The sequence below is a fragment of the Somniosus microcephalus genome, chromosome 5 (assembly GCF_052327205.1).
Source record: "Somniosus microcephalus isolate GS21.2 chromosome 5, FLI_Smic_1.0, whole genome shotgun sequence".
Taxonomy (NCBI): Eukaryota; Metazoa; Chordata; class Chondrichthyes; order Squaliformes; family Somniosidae; genus Somniosus; species Somniosus microcephalus.
Genome location: NC_140991.1, coordinates 2,887,382 through 2,906,421, shown reverse-complemented (window position 1 = coordinate 2,906,421; position 19,040 = coordinate 2,887,382). Strand labels below are relative to the sequence as shown.

Below are 19,040 nucleotides of genomic sequence, written 5' to 3'. Positions count from 1 at the left end.
CCAGCAATCATTATGGTCGTGTGTTGTTCTGCCGCAGCGATAGCACTTCACTGTTCCGTATGACATTTCATTTGTGCCATATTCTTGCGGTCTCCATTGTATCTCTGCAGCGCCCCGTGCTGCTGCTTCATGTGATACTGCAATGCTGAAAGCCTTGTCCAGCGTAAGATCCTTTTCTGATAGAAGCCATTTCTGGGTTCCTTCACTTTGAAGCCCACACACAAACTTGTCCCTTAAAGTATCTGCTAGTCCCGTTCCAAACTGGCAGTGTTTCGATAGCTTGCGCAGTTCCGTTAAATACTCAGCATTACTTTCATCTTTATGCTGGTTCCTTTTGTGAAACTGAAATCTTTCTGCTATCAGCAGTGGTGTGGGGTTTAAGTGGTCCTGTAGGATTGACACTATGTTTTCAAAATCCTTTTCTGCTGGCTTCTCTGGAGTTACTAGGTCTTGTAGTAAGCCATACGTTTTTGCACCCATTGAATTCAACAATACCAGTGCTTTCTTGTCATCTGGCACTTCATTCGCCTTGCAGTATACTTCTATGCGTTCGACATATGTCGTCCAATCTTCGACTTCATTGTCGAACGCTGTGATACTGCCATTCTTCGGCATTTTTGGGTGTGGTTAGACTGGCTTAAAATGGCGTCTCCCGCGCTTTCCTTTCTTCCCCGCTGCGGCTTAAAATGGCGTCTCCCGCGCTTTCCTTTCTTCCCCACTGCGGCTTAAAATGGTGTCTCCCGCACTGCTGCCAACGCCGCTCTCGGCGGTCCTCGTGGCAAATGGCGACGCCCTGTGGGTTTCGTGCGCTGCTCCTGCGCTGCTGCCAACGCCGCTCTCTGCGGTCCTCGTGGCAATGGCAGCGCCTCGCGTTTTCCTGCGTGCCTCTCTCCCCCGTTGACGCTGCTCGGCCCTTGAACACCGGCTGCCCTCTGCTCTCTCTCGTCTCTCTCCCCCGTTGACGCCGCTCGGTCCTGAACACCGGCTGCGCCCTGTGCGCTCTGCCCTCTCTCTCTCCCCCGTCGACGCTGCTCGGCCTTTTTCTGTGCCGCTCGGTCGGGCTCTAGCCCGTCACTGTCCGGGAAGGGTCTGCGCAGTACCTGTTGCCAGCCCGTTTCGCTGGACCACCGTGGCTGGAAAGCCAAGCCTGGCTCTCGACAGCCTCCCCTGCGATACTCAAATCTCCGCTGGATGACTGGGCGGTTGCCCGTGGTCGACGCCCGTGTTTCTGGACTCGACCTTCTTCCACTGTTCTCCAGGAGCGAATCCCTGGGAGGTGATGCAGAGTTGCAGGTAGGTTCGAATCTGCCTCGTCGCCAATGTTAGATCCGTGTATCTTAATGTTGTGTCCTTCAATAAATCAGACAACAGACTGCAGGGAACGATTCAACAGGTGTTTACTGAATGAGGGTTACTCTAGAACTAATTGTACAGATCACTAAGGGTTTATATACAGGTGTGGTCACTGCCGGTACTACAGTATACAGGAGCTGTAAAAAGTAGTTCTCTCCCTTAAAGGTACATACATTACACCTTCCATGGCAAGAACTTCCTTCCTCAGATAAGGCGACCAAAACTGCACACAATACTCAAGGTGCGGTCTCACCAAGGCCCTGTACAACTGCAGCAAGACATCCTTGTTCCTGTACTCGAACCCTCTCGCTACGAAGGCCAACATACCACACTGTTCACAACCTTGGTGTCATATATGATCCTGAAATGAGCTTCTAACCACATATCTGCAGCATAACTAAGACCACCTATTTCCACCTCCGTATAATCGCCTGTCTTCGCCCTTACCTCAGCTCATCCGCTGCTGAAACTCTCATCCCTGCCTTTGTTACTTCTAGACTTGACTATTCCAACGCACTCCTGGCTGGCCTCCCACATTCCACCCTACACAAACTTGAGGTCATCCAAAACTCGGCTGCCCGTGTCCTAACTCACACCAAGTCCTGTTCGCCCATCACCCCTGTACTCGCTGACCTTCATTGGCTCCCGGTTAAGCAGCGCCTCGATTTCAAAATTCTCATTCTTGTTTTCAAATCCCTCCATGGCCTCGCCCCTCCCTATCTCTGTAAACTCCATCAGCCCCACCCCACCCCAACACTGCCCCCGCCCCTTCCCCTTCCCCCCACACTGCCCCCACCCCCCACACCCCCCACACTGCCCCCGCCCCTCCCCCCACACCACCCCCGCCCCTTCCCCCACACCGCCCCCGCCCCCCACACCACCCCTCCCCCCCACACCACCCCCGCCCCTCCCCCCCACACCACCCCCGCCCCTCCCCCCCGCTGCGCCCCCACCCCACCCACACTACCCCCCTGCCCTGCCCCCCCCACCCCCCCACACGCCCCGCCCCCCTGATATCTGCGCTCTGGAGCATCTTTGATTATAATACTCCTGTGAAGTGCCTTAGGATGTTTTACTACATTAAATACACTATATTAGGCTAAAGGGATCAAGTGATATGAGGAGAAAGCAGGGACAGGGGACTGAACTTGGATGATCAGCCATGATCTCATTAAATGGCGGAACAGGCTCGAGGGGCCGAATGGCCTACTCCTGCTCCTATCTTCTCTGTTTCTATAAATACAAGTTGTTGTTATCTCCACCCGCACCCTGACCCTAATCTATCATTTCCCTCACCCTGACCCTATCCCAGACCATCTCTACATGCACCCTGACCCCTGACCATGTAGAGACGGACTGTTCTTAGTGGTTGATGGTCTGGAATGTGGAAGCAGCTTTGTGTGTGGGGGTGGGAGGTTATTTGTCCGCAGGATGGGGGCTGAGTGACTGGAGCCAGCAACTGGAGATTCCCCAAAGTTCATCCTGATTGGCCACATTATCTTCCCCAGGTTTTCAGCCCCAGCTGTTTGACGGAATGGGTGGTAACGGCCGAGGGAGGGGCTGGGAGCAGAGAGGGTGGGATTGTTTCAAGGAGAATTGGGTAGATATTGAAGGGTGTGAGTGATGGAGAGAGGTTAGTTTTAGGGGTCGGTCTGTCTTGGTTCTGGACAATGTTCCTTTGTTAAATTGTACCTTGTGATCCTGTAGCTGACAACAGACCGTGTCCTGGCGAAATGTCACCGCACTAAACAGTTTCAGCGTCTCTTCGATTCCACTCACCCAGCACAGTTCTTCCTGAAGCACCTGATGAAACTGCAATCAACAAGGTCATAGAATCATAGAATAGTACAGCACAGAAGGAGGCCATTCGGCCCTTCGAGTCCCACTCCCCCGTTCTTTTCCCAGATCCCTGCAATTTTTTCTCCATCAAATATTTATCCAACTCCCTTTTGAAGGCCACCATTGAATCCACTTCCACCACCCTTTCAGGCAGTGCATTCCAGATCATAACCACTCATCGTGTAAAAAAGTTTTTCCTCATGTCGTCTTTGGTTCTTTTGCCAATCACCTTAAATCTATGTCCTCTGGTTCTCGACCCTTCCACCAATAGGAAGTTTCTCTTTATTTACTCTATCTGAATCCTTCATGATTTTGAACACCTCTATCAAACCTCCTCTTAACCTTCACTGCTCGAAGGAGAACAACCCCAGCTTCTCCAGTCTCTCCATGTAACTGTAATCCCTCATCCCTGGAACCATTCTTGTCAATCTTTTCTGCACCCTCTCCAACGCCTTCACGTCCTTCCATAAGTGCGGTGCCCAGAATTGGATGCAACACTTCAGCTGAGGCCTAACCAATGTTTTATAAAGAGTTAGCATAACTTGCTGGCATTTGTAATTAATGGAATCAGCACCTTGTTTGAAAGGCGGTGTGGAGAGCGATGAGAGAACATGTGAGGCTGGTATATCGAGGAACTCCAATGAATCTTACCCTGTCACTCTCACTCAGATCAGTGATTCCGTGGCTGCCGATCCACTGACATCCCAACGAGGAGGCTTCCTTCTCCATTCTCCCCAGCCAGGCGTTGATCACTTCAGGGTTCACGTGTGAACCGTCTGCTGCCTCCGAGACTTGCTGAGGGTTGCCAATTGGCTCAGCATTGCGCTGCAGCTGGGAATATCGGAATCTCAGGGTCCTCAGCTTCTCCTCCACACCCTGAGCTTCAACTCCTGGGCAAAATACAGGCAGAACAAAGCAGTGAGGGCCCTCCTTCAACACAGGCGCTCAGGTTCCCGATAAACCCTCCCATAACCTCCTCCAACACAGGCACACCCATTCCCGATAAACCCTCCCATAACCTCCTCCAACACAGGCACACCCATTCCCGATAAACCCTCCCATAACCTCCTCCAACACAGGCACACCCATTCCCGATAAACCCTCCCATAACCTCCTCCAACACAGGCACACCCATTCCCGATAAAACCTCCCATAACCTCCTCCAACACAGGCGCTCAGGTTCCCGATAAACCCTCCCATAACCTCCTCCAACACAGGCACACCCATTCCCGATAAAACCTCCCATAACCTCCTCCAACACAGGGACACACGATCCCAATAAACCCTCCCATAACCTCCTCCAACACAGGCACACCCATTCCCGATAAAACCTCCCATAACCTCCTCCAACACAGGCACACCCATTCCCGATAAAACCTCCCATAACCTCCTCCAACACAGGCGCTCAGGTTCCCGATAAACCCTCCCATAACCTCCTCCAACACAGGCACACCCATTCCCGATAAACCCTCCTATAATCTCCTCCAACACAGGGACACACGATCCCAATAAACCCTCCCATAACCTCCTTCAACGCAGACGCTCAGGTTCCCGATAAAACCTCCCATAACCTCCTCCAACACAGGCGCACCCATTCCCGATAAAACCTCCCATAACCTCCTCCAACACAGGCACACCCATTCCCGATAAACCCTCCCATAACCTCTGTTGTGTATGTACCTTTAAGAGAATAACTGGTCTCAGACTGCAGTACCGCCAGTGACCACCCCTGTATAAAAGGCGCTAGTGAGCCTCTGTTGTTTCAGTTTCACTATTGACTTCCATCAGTAAAGACTTATTTTGTTCCACTCCTGCTGTCCGTGTCTCAATCATTCACGGACGTAATACTGGCGATGAGCAGATACGAACCTACCTACAGTCTGCACCACCTCCTGGGATCCATTCCTACAGTGAAGTGAGCAGAGGTCGAGGCCAGAAAGAAAAGAAAGTAAGAGGCAGTAGAAACAGGCGTCGACCGTGGGCATCCGCCCTGTGTTGCGGAGTTGAAGATTGCTGGAGAAGATGTCGGAAGCGGGGCCTGGTTCCTGCCGACGGTGCTTCAGCTAATCGGGCTGGTGGCAGGTAGTGCACTGATCCTTCCTGGGCTGCGGCGGTCGCAAACTCGTGTGGATGGTTTGCAACGGGGCCGAGCAGCGTTGTCAGGAAGAAGAGAGAGAGAGGGTGGAGCACACAGGGCGCGGCCGGTGCTACGAAGCCGGGCTGCGTATAGACCCATGAAGAGGGAGGCAAGAGTCCCACAGGGTTGTTCCACGACGGGAAAATAATTTTTTTTTAAATATTAAACGCACAAGAAACCGCGGAAAGCAGCGCTAACAACAGCGGGGAAGAAGGCAAAGAGCGGGAGGTGCCATCTTCATCAGCGGGGAAGAAGGCAAAGCACGGGAGGCGCCATTTTGTTAAATCGGGGAAGAAGGCAGCGCGCAGGAGGCGCCATTTTAGATTTGCAAGATGCCAAAGACTGGCTGTATCACTGCTTTTGATAATACAATAGAGGACTGGACCACATATGTGGAAAGAGTCGAGGTATATTTCGAGGCAAACGAAATAGCGGAGGAGAAAAAGGCATCGATATTGCGAAACTTAATGGGCGCTAGAACGTACGGACTATTGCGGGACCTGATTACTCCAGTCAAACTGAAGGCGAAGAGTTTTAACGAAATTGTTGCTGTCCTACAGGAATACCTAAACCCTGCACCGCTGTTGATAGCAGAAAGATTTAAATTCCACAGGAGAACTCAGCATAAAGATGAGAGCAATGCTGAGTACCTTACGGAACTACACAAGCTATCAAAGCACTGCCAGTTCAGAGCAGGACTGGCAGATACCCTACGGGACAAATTTGTCTGTGGACTCCTGAGTGAAGGAACACAGAAGAAGTTACTCTCAGAGAAAGAGCTGACGCTAGATAAGGCTTTCAGTGTGGCAGTATCGTATGAAGCAGCAGCCAGGGGAGCTGCAGAAATTCAACAAAAACCACAGGAATACGGCACCCACGAAATGACACGGGGATTTGCAAAATGTTATCGCTGCGGCAGAACTAACTGTTAAATCTGTGAGTTGTTCAAGTAATTAATACTCAGACTTAATCAGTAACAATAAAACAGGTCTTTACTGGTTAGAGGTAGGGACTATACATAGGTCTTTACTTCATGCCCACAGGCGGGAACTGAGGGGAGATCAGTACCCACAGTACTATTTATACTCCTATGGCCAGGAGTGGTACTGCGTATCACTACGCCCAACAAGTAGTGCAGTCCTGTCCATAGGTTCAAAGTAGCACACATATTACATACACAACATTCCTCCCTTCCTAGCTTTACAGTCATCTCCCCATTTAACATAACGTAATAACATATATACATATATAACTTCAGGTTTACATAACAGAATAACATAGATACATAGATAACTTCATGTCAAAACAGATCACAGATTCAGTCTCTGCGGAAAACAGTTCACAGATTCAATCTCTGTGGTGGAGTCGGTTCACGTTGCTGGAGTGACTCATTCAATAGTCCTTCCATGGATTTAACAGTTTGAACTTCCGAACTGAATTGGCTCCGTTCGGAGGGACCACGTGTGTGATCTGGTAGAGGTAATAATGGTTCAGATGGGTCATCTACTGTTTCGACTTTTCCTTTTCTGCTTCTTGGAGACTCTCTGGGCTCCACTGTCAGCTGCCAGCTGCATGCGCAGTTCCTCCTTCTCTCCCTCCTTTTTCCGTAGTAGAGCCACCTTCTCCCGATGTTCCGTAGACTTTCGGTGCTCCTCCATGATTTCTGTATGGTGGGAGTCGAAGTTACAAGTTGGGCAGGACAGGACATAGTAATATTCGGTGTCGTCCTGATCTAGGCCAGCGAGAGGGTCTTCTATTTCCTCCATACCCAGCTGGGCGTTAGCCAGCTTTTGTTCCAAGTCCAGACATCTTTCCTGAAGAGACTTCTTCATGCGTACCTCTTCATCCAGCTTTTTCTGGGCTTTCAGCAAGTCGTTTACTAATGACCTCATTTGAGATTTTACTACTTCAACTTCTTTTGGAGATTGATTGATCGGACTATTCAATCCCTCTACCGGAGCAGCTGTTTCAGCGGTCTGTTGTTCTACGTTGACGTGAGTCAGCGTACTTTTGGCATCCAAGGGCTGCTCTGTTGCAGTCATCTCAGTCTGTGTTGCCACCTCAGCTCTTCCAATAACCTTTGAGAGCTCCGAACCCCTTTCGTTTGAATATTGAAGTTCGTGTTCAAGTTTTTCCCATTTCAGAGTCCTGTCCTTCAGCATATGCAGGAGTTGGCTGACCGTTAACTCCTCTGACGTCAGACGTTTTGTGTGCTCCTGCTCCATTTTCTCCATCAGCTGCTTCTGTTGTCTTTCCAGATTCTCCAACTCTATATCAAAGAACTCTTTCGTTGCATTCAACTCTTGCTCACAACGGCGAAGCATTTGTTCTAATTGCTGTTGTAGTTTGAAATGGAGTTGAGTTCGAGCCCGGTGTCCCTCAGAAATGGGCACATCAGTAGACTTGCCAGACTCAGAATCCACAGTTAAACTATGTTGTTGTTGCTCAGTGGAATTCTGTGCTGAAACTTTGTCTTTTGCACCTAAGTTGGGCTTACCATCATCCGTTCCAAAGTCTGGGCCGACTATCTTCACCGAGTTCTCACTCGTTATTGTTTGTAGGAAATGCCAGTCCATATTCATTTTCCTAATCCACTCCCGTCCTAGTAGTGGAGGACCTCCTTCAGATATCACATATAAGTCCATTATTTGACTGTCTTCGCCCTTGTGGACCACTGCAACCTCTATTTTCCCGATGGGGTACACTCTTTGCCCCGTGTATGTTTCCAATATAATCCCCGTATCCTGTAGGGGAATATGTTGGAATAACTTTCCGTAATCTTTCTTATTTATGACCGTCAATGCCGATCCAGTGTCCAATTCCAGTTTTACTTGGACTCCTTCTATCTGAAGAGTGACCCAAATTGTCTGGAGGTCTGCACCCTTACCAGCGTTGAGTACTCTTAAGCTAGCCAGTTCATTACTGCTAGCGTCTGAATCGGACTCCTGTTCAGTCACCTTGTGTACCTTTGCGTATTTTCCTTGCGGTGACTTCTTGTTGCTGGTCTTCTTCGCTGACCTGCATACTCTAGCTATATGTCCAAGCCTACCACAAGTTCTACATTCTTGGTTTTTAAACCAACACTGGTTCTGATCATGCGTTGTCTTTCCACAACGATAACATTTGCCAGAACTCACACCCAATTTGTGTGCACTGAGCTCCGGTGACCGTAGCTGCATTACTGCCGTGCCTCTCGCTGCGGCTTCGTGTGCTGCTGCCATAGTGACCGCCTTCTCAAGCGTCAGCTCATTCTCCTCGAGCAGTCGCTTTTGTGTATCCTGTTTAAATAAACCACACACAAATTTGTCTCGAAGTGCCTCTGTCAGTCCCGTTCCAAACTGGCAATATTTCGCTAATTTACGCAATTCCAGCAAATAATCAGCATTGCTTTCATGCTGTAGCTGCCTTCTGTCATAAAATTTAAATCGTTCCGCTAGCATCAGCGGCGTGGGGTTTAGATGATCTTTCAGGACAGCAACAATCTCATCGAACGTCTTATCCGCCGGTTCATCTGGTGATAACAGGTGTTTCAATTGCCCGTATGTCTTCGCACCCATTAAATTTAATAATGTTAGTGCTTTATCAGCCTCATGAATTTTATTGGCCTTACAATAATTTTTAACTCGTTCAACATATATGGCCCAATCTTCGATGTCACTATCAAAGTTGCTAATATTCCCATGTTTAGGCATTGTAGTACTTTATCAGATTTGCAATTTCTCAGATTTTTTTTTTACTGCTATCCAAGATGGCGGCTTCCTGCTCTTGCCATCGTCCTCCGCCCACAAAATGGCGGTTTTCCCGCGCTTGGCGGTCTTCACCCGTCCCCCAACGCCGTCTCCCTTCAGCCCCCGAGTGCGGCCCTTATCTTCGCCGCGATCGCCCGAGTGCGGCCCTTATCAGCGGATGCGATCGCTGGATCGCGAAGCGGCTCTCGGCTCTTATCAGGAGATGCGATCGCTCTGTTGAAACGCCTCCCGCTCGAAGCGGCTCTCGCGCCCTATTCCTCCAGCTCCCCCAGCCCCGTTCGTGCGGCCAACACGGTCGACTGCCTGTCGCGTCGCTGCCCGGCTCAGACAATGGCTTACCCACCACCAAGCTGGAGAAGAAGCTGACGGTCGCCGATGGAGGCTCCGAGGTCAGGATGTCTTCCAGTGGGGTGGAGAGGGTGGAAACCTCTCTGCAACGTCCTGGCTGTGGACGAAGCTGCCGTGGAGTGACTGCCGCAGGGTCCGAATCAGACTCGTCGCCAGTGTTAAATCTGTGAGTTGTTCAAGTAATTAATACTCAGACTTAATCAGTAACAATAAAACAGGTCTTTACTGGTTAGAGGTAGGGACTATACATAGGTCTTTACTTCATGCCCACAGGCGGGAACTGAGGGGAGATCAGTACCCACAGTACTATTTATACCCCTATGGCCAGGAGTGGTACTGCGTATCACTACGCCCAACAAGTAGTGCAGTCCTGTCCATAGGTTCAAAGTAGCACACATATTACATACACAACACTAACCATGACCAGAAGGACTGCTGGTCCAAAGACAAAATATGCAGGCAATGCGGGAAGATGGGACACATTGCACGAGTTTGCAGGTCTGGGAAGAAGACCAGCGACAACAAAAAGGCTACTAAGGAACCGTACAAGAAAGTACAAAAGATGACGGACAGTAGTTCCGAAGACCAGATGAGCGATAGTGAATCCGGGGACAGGAGACTAAGCTGTCTCAAACTTCACAATGTAATCGCAAAAGAGGATCACCAAACCATTTGGGTCACCCTCATGATAGCAAGGTCCCAAGTTAAAATGGAATTGGATACAGGATCAGCGCTAACCGTCATGAATCGACGAGACTACGAGCGGCTATTTTCACACATACCCTTGAGAGAGACATCCATCGTCTTGACGACGTATACGGGGCAAAAAGTATACCCCAGAGGAAAAATAAGGGTGCCTGTCGAATACAACGGCAAGAAAATACGGAAATTGTATCTCTACATACTGCCAAATGGTGGACCACCGTTATTGGGACGGGAATGGATCAGGAAGATAAACTTAGATTGGCACTCCATTCATGCAATGACGGTGGACGGTAAAAAAGATGAAGACGTCACTCCTGGACGATTGTCAACAATCTTAGCTAACGCCAAAGAGGTATTTCAACAAGAACTGGGCACGCTTAAAGGCGTAACCGCCTCGATAAAAATAGAAGAGAATGCAGTTCCCAAGTTTTTCAAAGCAAGACCGGTACCATATGTAATTCGCCCAGCCGTCGAGGCAGAGCTGGAGAATCTGGAGAAGGCAGGCGTGTTGTCTAAGGTCGACTGGAGCGAGTGGGCGACACCCATCGTTCTTGTCATGAAGAAAACGTTAAGCAATAAGTCCGGGGAGCCAAGGAAGATTCGCATCTGTGGGGATTTCAAGGTGACGGTGAACCCAGTCCTTCACACAGTACAATATCCTCTTCCAAGGATAGACGACATCTTCGCCTCACTGTCTGGAGGGAAGCGTTTTTCAAAAATTGACCTAGCACAAGCATATTTGCAGATGGAGGTTGAAGAGTCCTCTAGGAAGTATCTCACGATAAACACTCACAAAGGTCTTTACCAGTATCATCGATTGGTATTCGGAGTAGCATCGGCTCCGGCGATATGGCAAAGAGCGATGGAACAAGTCCTGCAAGGGATTCCGGGGACTCAGTGTTACTTGGACGACATCCTTGTGCCAGGTGAAGATGACAGTGAACACCTTAACAACCTAGAACAGGTGCTCACTAGACTACGGGAACATGGGCCGCGAGCCAACTGCCCCAAGTGCGAATTTTTTAAGAAACAGATATCGTATTGTGGCCACGTGATTGATGAAGAGGGGTTACATAAGCCCCCTGACAAAATTGAAGCGGTTGTTAAGGCCCCAGCGCCTGAAAATGTGTCGCAACTGAGGTCATTCCTCGGATTGGTGAGTTACTATCATAAGTTTTTGCCGAATTTGTCGACAATTCTGCAACCACTGAACGCCCTGCTACGAACGGGGGTAGCATGGAAATGGAGCGATGATTGTAAGCGTGCCTTTCAGAAGAGTAAGGACTTAATCACTTCAAGGGAATTATTGGCTCACTACAACCCAGCACTGCCGATCAGACTGGCGTGTGATGCGTCTCCCTACGGCATTGGGGCGGTACTGTCACATAAATTCCTTGATGGTTCAGAGAGGCCGATAGCTTTTGCATCGCGCTCATTAACTTCTGCCAAGCGTAACTACGCCCAGATTGACAGAGAGGCCCTCAGCCTAGTGTGGGGGGCGAAGAAGTTCAATCACTACCTGCACGGTCAAAAATTTACTCTACTAACTGATCATCAACCTCGTGTCTCCATTTTCAACCCTCAGAAGGGCGTACCGATAATGACAGCACAACGGCTGAAGAGATGGTCCCTTTTCCTAGGGGCACACCAATATGACATCGAGTACAAAGGAACTAAACAGCATGGAAATGCTGATGGATTGTCACGCCTACCGTTGCCGACGGTGGAAGAAGAAGAAGACCTTGCAGTGGATCCAATGGAGTTATTCCACTCGACCATAGTTGAGTGTCTCCCTGTGACGAATGCAAACATAGAAAAGGAAACACGGAATGACCCGACACTATCACGGGTCTATGATTTAACGGTGAAGGGATGGCCAGCACATGGCGAACCACTGCTGCCAGCATTCTCGCCGAGAAGAGAACAGCTGTCAGTGTGCAGAGGAACCTTGATGTGTGGATCCAGAGTAGTAATTCCACCTAAGTTGACGGATAGAGTGCTCAATGAGCTTCATGAGGGTCATCTGGGTGGGGTAAAAATGAAGAACTTAGCCAGAGCGTTTGTGTGGTGGCCGGGAATTGATAGAGAAATCGAAGAGATGACCAAGAGCTGTGCAGGATGCCAGAAGGTCCAAAACGCCCCACCACAAGCTCCTCTGCATCCATGGGAGTGGCCCTCATCTCCATGGCAAAGGGTGCACATTGATTTTGCTGGTCCCTTCATGGACTCGATGTTTTTAATTGCGGTGGATGCACATTCAAAGTGGCCAGAGGTAATAAAAATGTCCTCAACCACCGCGGAAAAAACTATCACAGTTTTACGAACCATATTCGCCAGGAATGGGCTGCCTGAACAGATTTGCTCTGACAATGGACCACAGTTTGTGTCTGAAGAGTTCCGGAGGTTCTTAAAGAACAATGGTGTTAAGCATTACACATCTGCCCCATATCATCCAGCCACTAATGGATTGGCCGAGAGGTTTGTCCAAACATTCAAGAAGGCTATCAAGGCAATGTGTAATGAAGATATACCCCTACAACACAAGGTGGACAACTTCTTGTTTGCCTACCAGAATGTGACACATGCGGTTACCAACCAAACTCCAGCCATGATGTTCTTCAATCGAAGACTACGATGCCGCTTGGATTTGGTTAAGCCAACCGTCCGAAGAGATGTGGAGAACAGGCAGTTTCAGAATATGAATGAAAGGCCGACCAGGAGTTTTAAGATAGGTCAAACAGTTTTGGCCCGGGGCTACCGCACTGAGAAATGGCAGCCAGGAACGATTTGTACATGACAAGGACCTCTCATGTATACCGTGGACGTTGGGGAGAGCATTGTAAGACGCCATGCTGACCAGATTCTAGAGTCACTGGAAAACGTCAACTCCACACCACGATCTGATACACCTGGTAATGAAACCGACGTTCCAATTGCAGCTACCGCAGAACCGGTAATATTAGAAGCAGATGAACCAAACAGCGACATTGAGCCTGACTCAACATTGCCAGAAGAACCTGATACCCCAAAGAGGCGTTATCCAGACAGAATCAGGAAGCCTCCTCAAAGACTGAACTTATAATTGCTTAAACTTAACCAATGTATCTAACAACCGTAATTGTGATTGTAATTAGTTATCATTTAGTTGTTAAATGAATGTTATGTACTGTTTATCTAAAAGGGGAGGAATTGCTGTGTATGTACCTTTAAGAGAATAACTGGTCTCAGACTGCAGTACCAGCAGTGACCACCCCTGTATAAAAGGCGCTAGTGAGCCTCTGTTGTTTCAGTTTCACTATTGACTTCGATCAGTAAAGACTTATTTTGTTCCACTCCTGCTGTCCGTGTCTCAATTATTCACGGACGTAATAACCTCCTCCAACACAGGCAAACCGTTCCCAATAAACCTCCAGAACCAGATCCTATACTGATGTGGAAACATTGCCACAGACAGGAATCAGTGTAAATACCCAGAGAACGATTGTAACAATCTGCTCTTCAGGTACAATTACCTGGGATCTCATTCATCAGTCGCTCTCCGCTCCTCACAGCCTCATCCACCATGTCTGACTTATCCCGGATCTCCTCCATCAGGACCTTGATTTCCAGGGGAACACAGATGGTTTGTTAGTGATTAATAGAGTGAATTGAAGGCAGCGTGAGGCAAACATCACACCACTGTAACAACACAAGAAAAAGCTGCAAATGCTGCAAATCACCACTGAATTCCTGGAATCCCAGCAGGTGCATCAGGGTCTACAGAGACCAAACTCACTGAAAAAAGGGGAAGAGGCGAAGATTGGGATAAAGATATGGGCTGAGAGACAAACAACAGATCCATCGCCGAGGGGGGAAGTAATAAAACTACACATTAACTGCCCCGCTCTCTCTCCATAGCCCTGTATCAATCCCAAACTAATCCCACTGCCCCACTCTCTCCCCATAGCCCTGTATCAATCCCAAACTAATCCCACTGCCACACTCTCCCCATAGCCCTGCATCAATCCCAACGTAATCCCACTGCCCCGCTCTCTCCCCATAGCCCTGTATCAATCCCAAACTAATCCCACTGCCCCGCTCTCTCCCCATAGCCCTGTATCAATCCCAAACTAATCTCATTGCCCCGCTCTCTCCCCATAGCCCTGTATCAATCCCAAACTAATCCCACTGCCCCACTCTCCCCATAGCCCTGTATCAATCCCAAACGAATCCAATTGCCCTGCTCTCTCCCCATAGCCCTGTATCAATCCCAAACTAATCCCACTGCCCCACTCTCCCCCCATAGCCCTGTATCATTCCCAAACTAATCCCACTGCCCCACTCTCCCCATAGCCCTGTATCAATCCCAAACTAACCCCACTGCCCCACTCTCTGCCCATAGCCCTGTATCAATCCCAAAGTAATCCCACTGCCCCACTCTCACCCCATAGCCCTGTATCAATCCCAAACTAACCCCACTGTCCCACTCTCCCCATAGCCCTGCATCAATCCCAACGTAATCCCACTGCCCTGCTCTCTCCCCATAGCCCTGTATCAATCCCAAACTAATCCCACTGCCCCGCTCTCCCCCCATAGCCCTGTATCATTCCCAAACTAATCCCACTGCCCCACTCTCCCCATAGCCCTGTATCAATCCCAAACTAATCCCACTGCCCCACTCTCTCCCCATAGCCCTGTAGCAATCCCAAAATAATCCCACTGCCCCGCTCTCTCCCCATAGCCCTGTATCAATCCCAAACTAATCCCACTGCCCCACTCTCACCCCATAGCCCTGTATCAATCCCAAACTAACCCCACTGTCCCACTCTCCCCATAGCCCTGCATCAATCCCAACGTAATCCCACTGCCCCGCTCTCTCCCCATAGCCCTGTAACAATCCCAAACTAATCCCACTGCCCCGCTCTCTCCCCATAGCCCTGTATCAATCCCAAACTAATCTCATTGCCCCGCTCTCTCCCCATAGCCCTGTATCAATCCCAAACTAATCCCACTGCCCCACTCTCCCCATAGCCCTGTATCAATCCCAAACGAATCCAATTGCCCTGCTCTCTCCCCATAGCCCTGTATCAATCCCAAACTAATCCCACTGCCCCGCTCTCCCCCCATAGCCCTGTATCATTCCCAAACTAATCCCACTGCCCCACTCTCCCCATAGCCCTGTATCAATCCGAAACTAACCCCACTGCCCCACTCTCCCCATAGCCCTGAATCAATCCCAAACTAACCCCACTGCCCCACTCTCCCCATAGCCCTGTATCAATCCCAAACTAATCCACCTGCCCCGCTCTCTCCCCATAGCCCTGTATCAATCCCAAACTAATCCCACTGTCTCGCTCTCTCCCCATAGCCCTGTATCAATCCCAAACTAACCCCACTGCCCCGCTCTCTCCCCATAGCCCTGTATCAATCCCAAAGTAATCCCAATGCCCTGCTCTCTCCCCATAGCCCTGTATCAATCCCAAACTAATCCCACTGCCCCGCTCTCTCCCCATAGCCCTGTATCAATCCCAAACGAATCCCATTGCCCTGCTCTCTCCCCATAGCCCTGTATCAATCCCAAACTAATCCCACAGCCCCGCTCTCCCCCCATAGCCCTGTATCAATCCCAAACTAATCCCACTGCCCCACTCTCCCCATAGCCCTGTATCAATCCCAAACTAACCCCACTGCCCCGCTCTCTCCCCATAGCCCTGTATCAATCCCAAACTAACCCCACTGCCCCACTCTCCCCATAGCCCTGTATCAATCCCAAACTAATCCACCTGCCCCGCTCTCTCCCCAGAGCCCTGTATCAATCCCAAACTAATCCCACTGCCCCGCCTTTTCCCCATAGCCCTGTATCAATCCCAAACTAATCCCACTGCCCCGCTCTCTCCCCATAGCCCTGTATCAATCCCAAACTAATCCCACTGCCCCGCTCTCCCCCCATAGCCCTGTATCAATCCCAAACCAATCCCACTGCCCCACTCTCCCCATAGCCCTGTATCAATCCCAAACTAACCCCACTGCCCCACTCTCCCCATAGCCCTGAATCAATCCCAAACTAACCCCACTGCCCCACTCTCCCCATAGCCCTGTATCAATCCCAAACTAATCCACCTGCCCCGCTCTCTCCCCATAGCCCTGTATCAATCCCAAACTAATCCCACTGCCCCGCTCTCTCCCCATAGCCCTGTATCAATCCCAAACGAATCCCACATGCCCTGCTCTCTCCCCATAGCCCTGTATCAATCCCAAACTAATCCCACAGCCCCGCTCTCCCCCCATAGCCCTGTATCAATCCCAAACTAATCCCACTGCCCCACTCTCCCCATAGCCCTGTATCAATCCCAAACTAACCCCACTGCCCCGCTCTCTCCCCATAGCCCTGTATCAATCCCAAACTAACCCCACTGCCCCACTCTCCCCATAGCCCTGTATCAATCCCAAACTAATCCACCTGCCCCGCTCTCTCCCCAGAGCCCTGTATCAATCCCAAACTAATCCCACTGCCCCGCTTTTTCCCCATAGCCCTGTATCAATCCCAAACTAATCCCACTGCCCCACTCTCTCCCCATAGCCCTGTATCAATCCCAAACTAATCCCACTGCCCCGCTCTCCCCCCATAGCCCTGTATCAATCCCAAACTAATCCCACTGCCCCACTCTCCCCATAGCCCTGTATCAATCCCAAACTAATCCCACTGCCCCACTCTCCCCATAGCCCTGTATCAATCCCAAACTAATCCCACTGCCCTGCTTTCTTCCCATAGCCCTGAATCATAGAATCATAGAAAGTTACAGCACGGAAGGAGGCCATTTCGGCCCATCGTGTCCGCGCCGGCCAACAAAGAGCTACCCAGCCTAATCCCACTTCCCAGCTCTTGGTCCGTAGCCCTGCAGGTTACAGCATCCCAAGTGCACATCCAAGTACTTTTTAAATGTGGTTAGGGTTCCTGCCTCTACCACCCTTTCAGGCAGTGAGTTCCAGACCCCCACAACCCTCTGGGTGAAGAAACTTCCCCACAAATCCCCTCTAAACCTTCCACCAATTACTTTAAATCTGTGCCCCCTGGTTTTTGACCCCTCTGCTAAGGGAAAAAGTTCCTTTCTATCCACTTTATCGAGGCCCCTCATAATTTTATACACCTCAATAAGGTCTCCCCTCAGCCTCCTCTGTTCCAAGGAAAACAGACCCAGCCTATCCAGTCTTTCCTCATAGCTAAGATTCTCTACTCCCAGCAACATCCTTGTAAATCTCCTCTGTACCCTCTCTAGTGCAATCACATCTTTCCTGTAATGTGGTGACCAGAACTGCACGCAGTACTCTAGCTGAGGCCTAACTAGTGTTTTATACAGTTGAAGCATAACCCCCCTGCTCTTATATTCTATGCCACGGCTAATAAAGGCAAGCATTCCGTATGCCTTCTTAACCACCTTATCTACCTGGCCTGCTACCTTCAGGGATCTGTGGACATGCACTCCAAGGTCCCTTTGTTCCTCTACACTACTCAGTGTCCTACCATTTAATGTGTATTCCCTTTCCTTGTTAGCCCTCCCCAAATACATTACCTCACACTTCTCCGGATTGAATTCCATTTGCCACTGTTCTGCCCACCTGACCAATTTATTGATATCTTCCTGCAGTCTACAGCTTCCTTCTTCAGTATCAACCACACAGCCGATTTTAGTATCATCTGCAAACTTCTTAATCATACCCCCTATATTCAAGTCTAGATCATTGATATAAACCACAAAAAGCAAGGGACCTAGTACTGAGCCCTGCGGAACCCCACTAGAAACAGCCTTCCAGTCACAAAAACACCCATCAACCATTACCCTCTGCTTCCTGTCTCCGAGCCAGTTTTGAATCCAACTTGACACTTTGCTCTGGATCCCATGGGCTTTTAACTTTGTGACCAGTCTGCCATGTGGAACCTTATCAAAAGCCTTGCTAAAGTCCATATACACTACATCAAATGCACTACCCTCATCTACCCTCCTTGTTACCTCCTCAAAAAATTCAATCAAGTTTGTCAGACACGACCTTCCCTTAACAAATCCGTGCTGACTATCCTTGATTAATCCGTGTCTTTCTAAATGAAGATTTATCCTGTCCTTCAGAATTCTTTCCAATAATTTTCCCACCACCGAGGTTAGGCTGACTGGCCTGTAATTACTCGGTCTATCCTTTTCTCCCTTTTTAAACAAGGGTACCACATTAGCAGTCCTCCAGTCCTCCGGCACCACACCTGAAGCCAGGGAGGATTGGAAAATGATGGTCAGGGCCTCTGCTATTTCCTCTTTTGCTTCGCTTAACAGTCTGGGATACATTTCATCGGGGCCTGGGGATTTATCCACTTTTAAAGCTGCTAAACCCCTCAATACTTCCTCTCTCACTATGTTTATTTCAGCTAATATTTCACACTCCTCCCCCGATAGCAATGTCTGTTTCGCCCCTCTCCTTTGTGAAAACAGATGCAAAGTATTCATTAAGAACCCTACTGACGTCTCCCACTTCCACACACAGATTATCCTCATGATCTCTAATAGGCCCTACCCTTTCTTTAGTTATCCTCTTGCTCTTAATATATTTATAAAACATCTTTGGGTTTTCCTTGATTTTACTTGCCAAGAATTTTTCATGCTCTCTCTTTGCTTTCCTAATATCATTTTTAATTGCACCCCTGCACTTTCTGTACTCCCCTAAAGATTCTGGAGTATTTAGCCCTCGGTATCTGTCATACGCCTCCCTTTTCTTCTTTATCCTACCCTGTATGTCTCTAGACATCCAGGGGGCTCTAGATTTGTCAGTCCCACTTTTCTTCTTTAAGGGCACATGTTTGGTCTGAACCCTCCGGATCTCCTCCTTGAATGCCTCCCACTGCTCTGACACTGATTTACCTTCAAGTAGCTGTTTCCAGTCCACTA

At 49.4% G+C, this 19,040-nt stretch overlaps 1 protein-coding gene across 1 annotated transcript in view; it reads right to left on the bottom strand.

The window, feature by feature from the left end:
• The window catches only part of macf1b (microtubule actin crosslinking factor 1b), a 565,261-nt gene that overhangs the window by 447,347 nt on the left and 98,874 nt on the right, over positions 1 to 19,040 (bottom strand). The window contains exons 6-8 of the mRNA XM_085987168.1: positions 13,644 to 13,728; positions 3,844 to 4,082; positions 3,046 to 3,165 (exon numbers count right to left, since the gene is read on the bottom strand). Coding sequence (XP_085843294.1) covers positions 3,046 to 3,165; positions 3,844 to 4,082; positions 13,644 to 13,728 — 444 coding nt within the window. The remainder of the gene's footprint in view (positions 1 to 3,045; positions 3,166 to 3,843; positions 4,083 to 13,643; positions 13,729 to 19,040) is intronic.